The sequence below is a fragment of the Pinus tabuliformis genome, chromosome 6 (genome assembly GCF_031772625.1).
Source record: "Pinus tabuliformis cultivar Carrire ecotype Pingquan chromosome 6, CPIR1, whole genome shotgun sequence".
Classification (NCBI taxonomy): domain Eukaryota; kingdom Viridiplantae; phylum Streptophyta; class Pinopsida; order Pinales; family Pinaceae; genus Pinus; species Pinus tabuliformis.
In genome coordinates this window covers 1,326,764,848-1,326,776,403 of record NC_142292.1, presented here as the reverse complement: position 1 = coordinate 1,326,776,403, position 11,556 = coordinate 1,326,764,848, and the positions used below count along the sequence as shown (strand labels likewise).

At 32.9% G+C, this 11,556-nt stretch overlaps 1 protein-coding gene across 1 annotated transcript; it reads left to right on the top strand.

Annotated features, from left to right (window-relative positions):
* The first annotated feature begins 5,578 nt into the window (after nt 1-5,578).
* LOC149263499 (7-deoxyloganetin glucosyltransferase-like) lies at nt 5,579-9,328 on the top strand. The gene is made up of 2 exons (XM_089387970.1): nt 5,579-6,098; nt 8,081-9,328. The coding sequence occupies exons 1-2, from the start codon at nt 5,618-5,620 to the stop codon at nt 8,995-8,997; spliced, it is 1,398 nt and encodes a 465-aa protein (XP_089244096.1). The 5' UTR covers nt 5,579-5,617; the 3' UTR covers nt 8,998-9,328.
* The last annotated feature ends 2,228 nt before the right edge of the window (nt 9,329-11,556 follow it).

The following is an 11,556-nucleotide window of genomic DNA, read 5'->3' as shown; positions in this document are numbered from 1 at the left end:
TAATGGTAGGTATATTTATTTAGAGTCAAGAAGCCCATAAGTAGAACAACATTATAACTCTCCCAATTGTCTTGTTTGCTTGCATCCATATCCTAAACTATGGATGGTTATCAACCATCTAACTTATATAATTGCACTTATATTACACATGTGACACATCTCATCTATTTAGAGTGTAGAAAAAGTCTCTTAACTCAAAGATAATCTTGACAATTATTAATAGATTTATCCTTGGTTGTTTATTTGATCCATGTTATTGGGTAACACATGGAATTTAATAACATTTTTTGATGTCTTAAATCCTATCTAACCAAAGAATCCCACTAATAAATGCCTCAAGTGACCAATGCTTCCTTGATATGGTTACTTGGTCATAGTTAATTAAAAAATAATTAGTACAAAAGCTAATTTTCTTGGTTTGGGTTTTTATTTAGTAAATCTCTTTTATTTATTTAGGTTCTTTCTTTTTGGGTTTTTATTTAGTAAATCTCTTCAATATATTTAGGTACTTGCTTGTTGTTGTTTGATGTTTCTCTTTGAGAATTCTTGGTTTATGATAGGTTTATTGTACTTAGTTCTAATATTTGCTATCAAAACCTTATAGACATAGACTCTTTAATGAAAGTGGTTTAGGTTGTTTCTAAATGTTAGATTAGAGCCAGCTTGATCTCGAAGTTTAGCTATTGAGATTTGACAATGGAAATAATGGAAAACAATTAGCATGGTTGTGTTATCAAGATTGGGATCAAGGTTCTAGGAGTGGATCTCCATATTGTTATATCTCATTAATAAAATTAAGGAGATGGTCATATTTGGCCATCTACATTTTTAATTTTTTGTATATTTTTCATGATAGTTGGTACTAAATGCACTTATGGAAATATTGATACTCATTTTATTGATATTTGGATTGGGTTTTGGAAGAAGTCATTCATCCTTGCATTGCTAGAAATTTGTGGAAAGAAAGTAGAATATGTTGAAGATGAGGCTCAATGACATGATCTTTCCAATGTCTTGTTCACTGTCAAGTTATTCATGAGTCACAATGTGAAAAATGGTATTACAAAATTGTTGGCGACCAACAAAACATCTCTTAGCTAATTGTTTGGTGTATAATTTGATTTGTATGCTAGGTCAAATCCCAAAATGTTATCTTACATTGGAAGATCAACATATTTGAAATAGAAATAAGGTACTTGGAACATCCAAATTTATCAATGCATTTTTTAGTTGAAATGCATGTTTGGTTCAAGACAAAATTTCAATTTGATGAGTGATACAAGTCAAATAGGAACAATATTGTAGTTAATCTAGGGAATTATTGATGATACCAACAACATGTAATTCCCTTATTAACTCTCTAGGCCACTATGTTCTAGGGGACTCCATTGATTAAAGAAGGATGACCAACATTTGACACAAAATGGTTCCCAAAGCACACCTTTGATGAGAATGATGATAGCGTGAGAAACTCATCTAAGAAGGTAACATAGCATGACATAAGAAGTATCTCATAGGTGAGTATCCAATCTTTTAGGAGAAGGAATATTTGTAGTATTTCTTGGAAATGTCAACTACGTTAGAGCTAGCTAGGTAGTAGGTAAATGGATTGTGCCTATTTTTTTTGTATCATTTTCTAATCTAAATAATAGAGATGATAAATCCCAAGCTTAAGAACATATCATAGACATTGTGTTCATATACATGTGTGTTTGTGTGTGTGTGTGTGTGCGCATGTGTGTGTCTGTGTGTTTCCACCGAAATGCGTACTTTTCTATTGAGTTTGCACCTGGTCACGACAAATACCCAAGAGAGTTACAATGTTGTTCTACTCATGGGCTTCTTGATTGTCAAATTGCAGTTATCTAACCTCACCCAGAATACATCAAAATTCCCAGACCTTGATAGTACCCTTATTGTCTTAGAAGTATATATTCGACAAAAATGAAATAGGAGCCATACACATTTAACACTAGTCATTAAATAGACTCTTAATCAGTGCTATCTATATGGCGATTAAGGTTTATGCCTCAACGAGATTCCCCTACTTGGCTCATTGGTCAATTGTTTTGGAGCTTAAGATCCATAATTATGTTGTATTTTCTTCAACCTCATCCTCCAAGCATGCAATTCATTGTTGTTAAGCCTCAACTAATTACAATGTGGTGCAATCATAGGCATGTTGTTGATACAACATGACATGTAAATCATAAATTTCAGTGTTCATTGCTTCATTCGCCTTCCTGCAATGTTCACATATGGTTGAGGCAGAAGAGTTTGACTATGAACTTGAATCCATGAGTGGGGCTTGCTGAGACCAAAGCCATAAGAACGAAGAAGGATCTACTAAAAATGAAGCGGCAATGAAACCTCCAATTTCCTTTCCTATGCCTAGAGATAGTTGGTTGTATAGCCCAATTTCCAATTTAGGGACTAGAAACCAAAAAGGAAAGGGACAACATAAGAGGAAAAGAAAGTTTATTACAAGAAGCAGGGTTCTGACCTCTGAGCAGAAAAAATGATCCCCAGTGTGCACCAAACTAATTAACCAAAGAATGGATACAATTACCTTTGAGCTTGAGAGAGTGAGACATCATACTTCCCAACTGCAATGCTGCTTGACTCCTAAACAAGTTTCCCAAAGATAGAGGACCCAAATTGCAACTCGAAGTTCATCAGAGAGCTTCCATTTGCCCTGACTATGCACCACCCTTGCTAACAAACCTTCCCTTTGTTTAAAATTTAGAGGATGGCCAGACCATAACCATCCCTGCTCACACAAAATGGAGAAAACATATCCACCTCTCCTTAATTTAATTTCTCTGTGATCGGATAGTCGAATGTGATTCTGCAAGTCCACATCATTTAATTCAGGGTCTCGAGATGAATTAATCTTCTCCCAACTAATTGAGAAGACACCTTCCGCGTATGCCATGAACTATGTGTTATATTCTCGTCTAATCTTCTTTAGTCATCATGAATGAGGCACGCTGTTAAAGATGATTTAGAGAGATACCCAAGGATTTAGTTAAAGGATGGAAGGGGGTAACGGTGCCAATAAGTGCGACACGTTTGCATGCAATCAATCCGTGTGAGGTGCCACGATGCCCTGGTATGAGACTTGCCAATTATCATTGCAAGTGGGACCTTATTCCCAATATGCCTTACAATCTACATGGACATAAAAAAGAGCGGCAATGAGATAATTTAAGGGAGTTCAAATGAGAAAAATATTTTGACAGTGGCTCTATAGATGGATAAAGGCACATGTTGGTATTGGGGTTACAAAGATTGATCAGTACCTTCATTTAGGGGATGACAACTTGACTAGCAATACCATTAATTTCTTATTGCCTCTCTGCCAAGAGGGAGGCCTTATTCACTAGAAGATCAGCTTCACTATTGATATAATGGAACAATAAGCTTAACAAACTATCTTTTGGAGGTGTATTGGCATTTAAGTGTCAGAAAGGAGTCTTCCAAGATAGTTATGTCTTTGATACCACGCTTTTGGGCTATTGATAGCTCTAGGTAAAGTTTATAAATCTCTATGTAATTATTTGCTTTCTTGTCTAGTCCCCACAAAAAATTATCAACTATTATTCTTTCCAAATTTAGAAAAATATTTTCCTTCCTACCACCCATGTATATAAAGTTATATATAATTTTTTCATGACACTTAGTTCTAACAAAATTGAATGGCTACATTTATATATTTTTAAATATTAAAAATAAAAAATTGTTATTAACACATGTTTAAATAGTAGATGTTTTTAAATATCGAAAATATACTTGCACCTAGATTGTGATCATTGAAAGTTTGCTAAGTCCGACGAATACGATTGATACCTGATTCCATTATAGGACACGACTACAGACCAAAGGCGCCTCGACTCATGCAAAATAATTTCAATTAATTATTTGTTTTTGGTTCACAAACGTATCCCATTAATATATTCATGCAACTTGCACCGCACAAACACTTTCACTGAATAATAACAGTGAAAATTATTCATGCAACTTGCACCGCACAAACACTTTCACTGAATAATAATAGTAAAAATTATTCATGCAACTTGCACCGCACAAACACTTTCAATCAATTTTTCTTGTTTCAAAATCTTTCCATTAAATATATTATTTTCTTTCATGGGAGCGGAAGTGCATCTACTCGAGGGACGTGTAGCGGGCTTAATATGATATATTAAATTGAACAAACTTCGTTTTCAATTAATTATTTTTGAATTGAACAGAGGTTCCGGTTTAAAGATGGGGACAATTTCATCAATTTAGCAGAGCAACGTGCAGCCCGTTTATCAAGATATAAGTAATTTAAATTTAACTGAGACGATCTTCATAATAACTCTACGTGATTGGTTTAATCTCCGCTTTCAATTAATCAGCACGTTTAACAAGATATATGTCAATTAAAAATTTCTCCGCTTTCATTTAATTATGCACGTTTAACAAGATATATGTCGATTAAAAATTTCTCCCCTTTCAATTAATCATGACGTTTAATAAGATATATGTCAATTAAAAAGGAGTTGTCTATAATGTGATTTTTTGGAAGTTTTTTCGGTCAAAATTTGGCAGCAATTTATTGGAATGGCAAGTTTGATAGCTAGCTATAATGACATTGGTAATGGCCCGAATTGATTGAAATTGGAATCAAATGTGATAGTTTATTTTTCTGCCGATATTTGATTATTTTTGTCTTGTGAGATCGATGTATTATTTAGTAGAGAGATTTATTTTGCAGTCTAGTATGATCCGTAATTTTTATTGTTTAATATGATGATTAATTTTATTTGTTTGTCATTAAAATTGAAATTTTGCTCGTATATATTTAAATAAAATATTTAAAAATTTAAAAAATAAAAAAAATTAAATAACTACACAAAATATTTTAAAAATGTGGATTTAAATTTGTAATTGAATATTTAAGATGAATTTATAGTAATATATTTGCATTATGTTTACTTAAATTGAAATTTAGCTCATATATACTTAAATAAAATTTTTAAAAATAAATAAATAAATAAATAAATAAATTACTATACAAAATATTAAAAAAATGTGGATTTAAATTTGTAATTGAATATTTAAGATGAATCTATAGTAATATATTTACATTATTTTTTGAAAAAAAAATTCCAATAATTTAAGAAAACTATATTTACATTATTTTTTGAAAAAAAATTCCAATAATTTAGGAAAATTTTAGCCTGTGACATTGATATATGATTTTGACCCAATGAAACTGATATATTTGTATTAGGTCCAATAAGTGTACTAAAAGTTGACAGGAGATTCCAACAAGGATTAGATCAGAAGTTGACAGAAGATTCGAGCAAGGATCGGATCAGAAGTTGGCATTTTGTTCCGAAACAAACAGATTTGGATCAATGTCGCTTACCGGGTTTGATTCATATTTCACCAAACGAAGAAATGGTAAATCCACGCTGGAAGGTATATTCGTGTTTCCACCGAATTTGACCGCCGTTAGTCACTACGAAGTTGTATAAATGCTTCCATCATTTCAGAAATCCTTCACATGGGATACTAGCTATTGAAGTCTACTTGAAAGTTCTGATTTTCGCTTGCAGTAGCAGTGATGGAAAGTGTAAAACCCCATGCACTGTTATTCCCGTATCCTGCTCAGGGTCACATAAATCCCTTTATGCAGCTGGCCAATGTTTTGATTTCTAGAAATGTTATCGTCACCTTCCTTAACACAGATTTCAACCACCGCCGCCTGAATCCCAAGTCTACTGATGAGATCAGATTCGAGAGCTTTCCCGATGGCCTTCCACCTGATCATGGCCGCACTCTCAATATTCCCGAACTTTCCGAGTCCGCGCAAACACATGGCCCTCCACACATTGAAAGAATTATTGAAAATCTGAAGCATTCGGCCAGCAGCGTTCCTCCCATCTCGTTCATCGTTGCAGATGGCAACTATTCTATTTTTATGCAGCAGATCGTCCAGAAATATGGGATTCCTTGGGTTGCCTTCTGGACACCGAGTGCTTGCGGTTTCTCTGCGTATTTCCATATGCCTTTGCTCATGGATGAAGGTTACATTCCCACCAAAGGTATGCTTAGAGAAAGGGGTAATTAACTATTAACGGTTTTAATGCATTTCAAATTTTCATTTTCGCTTTATATCTCTTATTTGCGCTTTTATGAACGTAAACTCTACTGGGGTCATTTAGTTTCTTTGTAATGTAGTGTAATATGCTATAAATTAATAGTTTAGATTTATCTAATTATGGATTTGTTATTTAGTATCTTAGTAATGTAGTTTAATATTATATAATTTATTAGTTTAAATAAATTTAATTCCAGATTTATTATGACTTGAAAAATAAATAGTTTGAGATGTAAATTTTTCTTCAAATTTTATATTTCAAAAATAAATTACACTTTAAAAATATTAGGGTTCAACAGTGAAATAAATTTAAACCAGCTTAAATAAAAAAAATCTAAACATATTCTTTCCATCGAAATAAGCCATTTCAAATTTACATTTCCTCATTTTTCTTTTAACTAATGCCATTGAAAAGTCGTGCTCATATGATCTAATAAGCACATGCTTTTAGGCTGAACCTTTTTGTTAAGATTTTAAAAAATGGATCTCTAAATCTTCATGAACGATGATCTTTTTCAAATAAGTACCCTTTGTTTTAAAAAACACCTTTTGATACACTGCTCTTCGAAAGTTGCTCACTCATATTGTTACCTTAATGCTCCCGGCTTTTAAGATGAAAACTTTGATTCTCCGCACTAACAAGTGCTGGGGTGTGTTACTATATGATTTTTATTTTTTTTAAATACGTTTTTCTTTTCAGCGGAGGGAAATGAAGAAAATATGGACTTCACTGTCTTGGTAACTGGCCTCTATGTTCTTTTAACGAAGTTTTTGATCGTTGTGTTTTTCAAAGACTGAGATGCTTGCTTATTTTCTCTACTGCATTTTCAAGGAGTTTTTTGTAAGTTGGTTTTTCTCTTTGTTGTTCTCAAGGAGTTTTACCTAGATTGAGCTCTGATTCCATGATAAAGATTGAAAAATGTGGAGCAAAATATTCTTCTCAATACATCTAGCAAGTTTTGGAATTAGTAAAAAATAATTTATCAAGTTTCGATTAACATTCTAAAATGTATCCATTTATTCAAGTTGCAGTGAACAAACACCAACAATATTAGTAGTAAAAACCAACTTTATGAAGTTTCAATTAACATTCTAAATGTGTCCATTTATTCAAGTTGTACTGAACAAACACTTTCAATCAATTTTTCTGGTTTCAAAAGCTTTCAATTATATATTAGCAGCATAGATTCATCTTAACCACGGATCTAATACATGAGCGAAGGGGATCAAATTTCTTCAAGTGCAAACCTTTCTAGAGATCAAAAAACAATGTGTAATTTTTTATAAATTGTATTTTTGAATGTTATAGAAATTACATAACATGCGTATTGAGTCATTTTATTGGTGCACATTAAACTGGTTTAATGTTATTAATATATTTTTAAATATAAATAAATATTAATTAGTATAAAATATTTTATAAAAATATTTTTTTAATATTTTTTCGCTATATAAATATATATGAAATTGAAATATTTTTGAAAATTATATTATTCATTTTTTTTTACTTTTAATTAGCTTAACAGAATACTAAAAACTAATTGAATATGCACATTGCTTTTTTATTGAAATATTTTTGAAAATTATATTATTCATTTTTTTTTACTTTTAAATACTAAAAACTAATTGAATATGCACATTGCTTTTTTATTTAGAGATTTTTTTATAAATATAGTTACACATCACTTTCACACTAAATTGTAAAATAACTCTCTCTCGTCACATATAAAAATTTATTAAATATTTTATTGAATTTAATTTATGTTGTTAAGGAAAAAGAACTTTTATCTCTTTATTAAAATTAAAATTTCTTTATATTTAATTTTTTATAAATTAATCTTTACTGTTTTTTTACTCTGTATTGTTTAAGAGAAAAATGTAATCTTTATTACGATCTGAACTATAATGTTTGAACAGACGAGAAAGAGATCCATGATCAATCCAAGGACAAACTCATCTCTTGTATTCCGGGATTGACAGCACTGCGCCTCAAAGATCTGCCCAGCTACCTGACAGGACCAGACTCCTCCGAATTTATGTTTCAATACTTCTTAAACGCGGGAAAGAGCACGCACCAGGCTTCACTAATTTTGGTTAACAGTTTCGACGATTTAGAAGGGCCGGTGTTGAGGCACCTCAACAATAAATTGTCAGGAAAAGTACTCTCTATCGGTCCTCTTTTACTGTCGGCAGGGGATACAACAGTAAACACCAACATATGGAAAGAGGAAACTCAGTGCCTTGAATGGCTGGACGAACAGAGAGTATCGTCTGTAGTATATGTATCCTTTGGGAGTATTACAGTTCTATCGGACGAGCAGTTGGCAGAGTTTGCATGGGGATTGGAGGCGAGCAATCAACCCTTCTTGTGGGTTATTCGACCGGACCTCGTTCAGGGGCAGTCGGCTGTGCTGCCTCGCGATTTCATTGAGAGAAGCAAGGGCCGTGGCTTCTTTGTTACTTGGGCACCGCAATATAAAGTGCTGTCTCACCCATCAGTGGGTGGATTTTTGACGCACAGCGGATGGAACTCCACTGTGGAGAGTATATGCGCGGGAGTTCCCATGATCTGCTGGCCCTTCTTTTGCGAGCAGCAGACAAACAGAAGGTTTGTTGATCATATTTGGAAGATCGGATTCGAGATGCCCGAGGAGGTGTCCAGAGAAAGCGTGGAGGCATTGGTGAGGAGACTGATGAATCCCGACGATGAGGAAGTAGAGATGATTAGGAAAAACATATTGGAGCTGAGGGATAGCGCAACTGTAGCATGCCAGGTTGGAGGATCTTCTTACAACAACATGAAGAATTTTTTTCACCAGATATTGCAGGAAACGTCATCATAATTCCGATTTGGAACTTCTTGAAAAAAACCCAAAAAAAACCGATAGGGAAATATGCTTCCATTAGTTGTAGGTTGCAATGAAGAATCCAGAAAAATAGACAGGACTAGATTGATTTGACAGTTGAACCTTATTTTATTTCTCCGGGTTATCAGCAAATGAAACCAAGCCCAGTTTTATGATTTAGTTGGGACTCGTTGGTCCGCCGTCCCATACTTGTCAAGTTCTTTCCCACCCCGACTGATCCCTTTCAAAGGTGAATTTAAAAACTGCTGAATATAATAGATATAATCGTTCAGAATTGAGCCTTGTTAAGCCGGCTCCTTTGCATGTTATCAGGTTATGTATATGCCAAGTATGTTACCTATCAGGCTTGGAATCTGACGTCCCAGATGAGGTGTTTTAAGAATTATTTAATGGTCAATTCCGAAAACTTGATTGGCAATTTTTTTTTGAAACCATGGATTTCATAAATTTGATTTGACTCGATGCCCAAGCATTTAAATTACTCGTCAGAAATTCTTCTGGTTGGGTGTAGAGGAGGGTTCAGACGAAAAGGGAAACTAAGGGAAACTAGATATTGACCCTAACATGTTTGGACATTTTTAGGTTCACAATAACCGGAGGTTGGATATAAGTTCTTATTTTCTTGATGGTTTTGAAGCGCAAGAGAAGGATCTTGCATAAAAAGCGGGCGTTATTAAGTCTCCAAATGTAACACAAACAAAACTATTTATGGTTAATCTCCTTGATACACACGATTCTGTTATCTCTCAGTCAATGCTAAAGAGAAATTATTAGTGAGAAATAATGAAATATGTTTTGAATTTAAAGTTACATAGTAAAAAATAACGTTATCTTAACTTTTTGAAGCTCTGTATATATATATTATCATCCTTTCCAATTGGTTTTCATGATTGCATTTGGTTTTCATGAATGTATTTGTTCAAAGTCATTAGTACTTTTCTTTTCTAAATAAGAAGAATTCAGTGTTATTCTCAATGGACTAAACAAATGAGAAAAAGATTAGTAATTCATTTACAAATCCATAACAGTGTCATAAATTTTGAATATATTTTCATCCAATTCCAACCATGTAACATCTCCTCTCTTTTCCTCCAGTGACTTGATGAGGTTAAAGTCCCCTCCCTGAGCAACAAAGAGTCACAAGCCCATTTGCTTGGCCTATTGCATCGACCGCTATACTCTATGTTCCAACTCAACATTTGGAGTCTAGGGATGCTACTAGTTCACTGGAGCATTTTGTCTCTTGTAGCATGATTATTGTTGATTGGTATGGGTAGAGTATACTATGCAAAAGCTTCTATTTTCCTTTATAGTTGAGGCTTCTCATATTCCAAAATATAATCTTCATTGCACAATGGGAAGGGGGTGGAGGATGGCCAATCTGGATGACAAAATGGTTCTCAAAAGCACACCTGGATAAGAAGTATCTTGCAGGAGGTATAAAATGGTATGAGGGAAAGAATATCTGGAATATTTTATATGAATCGCTTTAAAGCTAGGTAGTAAAGAAATGGATTGTACATATTTATTGCGTATCATTTTGTAATTTAAATAATAGAGATAATAAAACTTATATGATAAAACCCAAGTTTAAGAAACTCTTATAGACACTGTGCTCATTTGTCAAAATGAATTAGAACACAGAAAATATAAAAAATATTATAATTATGAAATTAGTGAGAATAGTTATAGATATGAATGATGGATTTTTTCATGATACTTAACTTTAACACAATTGAATGGTACATTTATATATTTTTAAATATTAGAAATAAGAAATATCATTAACTAATGTTTAAATAGTATATGTTTTTAAATATTGAAAATATACTTGCACCTACCACTCTTTAACGGGCTGGTAGAGCGTGATATTAATCGAAAGTTTGCTAAGTCGGACGAATACGATTGGTAGCTACTTCCATGACACAAGTGTAGTGCATGGATGGATTTGTTTAAACGCAAAGGCATCTTCGGCAGCTCAACTGTATATGCCTGCAAAATACTTTCAGTTAATTTTTTGTTTTTGGTTCATGGACGTATGAATTGAATATATTCACGCAACTCGCACCGCACAAACGTCGCTTTCAATGAATAATAATAGTAAAAACCAACTTTATGAAGTTTCAATTCACATTCTAAATGTGTCCATTTATTCAGGTTGTGAACAAACACTTCCAATCAATTTTCTTCTTTCAAAACCTTTCAATTAAATATTACTATTTTCTTTCAGGGACGGACGAGGTTCCACGTTTAAGATGGAACAAATTCATAATTTTTTAGAGGGACATATAACAGGTTTACTATGATATATGTTTCAATGATGCAATGTCTAAGAATTTAGAGATTTGTGCATTTTTTTCCTAATGTTAATTTATTTTTATATTAAAAATACATTTTAAACCATTTAAATTCACAAAATTCCAAGTTAAATGACAAAAACTTTAAATAATTAAGTAAGGAGTTGTTTTAGTGTGATTTTTTGGAGATTCCGGCGGAGGTTAAATCTTGATTTGTATTATTTAAAATGGTTTTTTA